General features: G+C 54.4%; 1 protein-coding gene across 1 annotated transcript in view; it reads right to left on the bottom strand.

Annotated features, from left to right (window-relative positions):
* The window catches only part of LOC106725483 (zinc finger protein 547-like), a 12221-nt gene extending 11496 nt beyond the window's left edge, over positions 1 to 725 (bottom strand). The window contains exon 1 of the mRNA XM_014536832.1: positions 360 to 725. Coding sequence (XP_014392318.1) covers positions 360 to 392 — 33 coding nt within the window. The 5' untranslated portion in view covers positions 393 to 725. The remainder of the gene's footprint in view (positions 1 to 359) is intronic.
* Between the last annotated feature and the right edge of the window lie 678 nt (positions 726 to 1403).

Here is a 1403-nt window from a genome sequence, read left to right as displayed (position 1 = left end):
CCCATGAACTTGGCATATGGCGTGTAGAGAGCTTGTAGTCCAGCCGGATCCAGGCCCACCCCAGGCCCCTGATGGACCCCACACCCGGGAAAGCCCCGAATGAGTCTGTGACGTCCACCCTGCAGCCTCTGATCTTTCCGTCAATACTCACAGCCCACATCCTCAGGGACCTTCAGATGCAAGTCACCCCCGTCCTCTCTGCCCTGCACCTGCTGTGTCCTCAGAAGCCGCAACACTCCTCTCTCCCCTCCACCTTCCTCACGGTCCTCCTAGCGTACTGAGCTGCAGGACAGGCGCCTGCACCCGGGCTGTGCTGTTCGGTGTAAGAGGCGGTGAGGGCCTGGGGGACACAAACTCACCTCAGCCCAGCTCCTCAGCACCGGCGCCGCCATTGCACTCTGTGGGCGGAGCGGGGCGGGAGCAGAAGCCGCTGCAGGAACGGCGGTCCCTGGCCGGGCCCTGGGCGGGTCTGGTGGCGAGTCCGAGCTTCAATCCCACGTGTGCGCTGTGAGCACCACTGGAGGCTCCCACCACGGGCTGCGAGGCGGGGAGCACCACTCTCCAGCCTTCTCCACTGGACTATGAGACCAGGTACCGCCCACCGCTTAAAACAAAATGGAGAAAAGACTACCGGTCACGCGCTCCAGAACTTGAAAAACGGAAACGCCCTTTCTGAGCTTCCATTGGCTCGGCCTGGTGACATTCCGCGCGCGGACTTCTGGGTAATGTAGTTCCTAGGCTCCACGCCAGGATCCTGTATTTTCTCAGCTGACTCCAGGACTGGTTTTGAGGGCAATTAGCCCAAGAAAACACCAAGTATACTCAGGACCCTCCAGTGCCTTCAGGGGAGGTGATTTCTAGGGCAAGTTTGTTTCTGAGGCACCTGCCTGGCTTCCTTTAGCTGCTGGTTTTGCATATCTTTCTACAGGACCAGCTCTCTTCTGAATGGCAGGCATTGTGTCTTCTTTCAGGCCATTAGGCATCTGTCTCCTTCAGGCTAAATGTAGCTTGCAGAGGTTGCTCACTAACTCATCTAACCTGCCTCCATTGAACGAAGTTAATGTCTCAAAACAGACATCACTATTTAAGAGCATCTGCTTCTGGGGCCATTCGAAGTGTCAACTCTGCCTGGGCTGCAATGTGGATAAGATGGCCAAGAGACATGTGAGAAAATGGTGAAAGACACTGATCATCAATGAGATGTAAATTAAAGCAACAATTAGATACCACCTCATAACTGTCAGAATGGCTACCGGTAACCAAGGACAAGTGCTGGTGAGGATATGGAAAAAAGGGAACCCTAGTACACTGCTGGTAGGAATGCAGACTGGTGCAGACATTATGGAAAACATAGGGAGTTTCCTCAAAAAATTAAATATGGAACTCCCATTTGACCCTGTGAT

This window comes from Myotis brandtii, unplaced genomic scaffold (assembly GCF_000412655.1).
Source record: "Myotis brandtii unplaced genomic scaffold, ASM41265v1 scaffold1656, whole genome shotgun sequence".
Classification (NCBI taxonomy): Eukaryota; Metazoa; Chordata; class Mammalia; order Chiroptera; family Vespertilionidae; genus Myotis; species Myotis brandtii.
The sequence above is the reverse complement of the archived record's forward strand: the minus strand, read 5'-3'. Positions and strand labels throughout refer to the sequence as shown.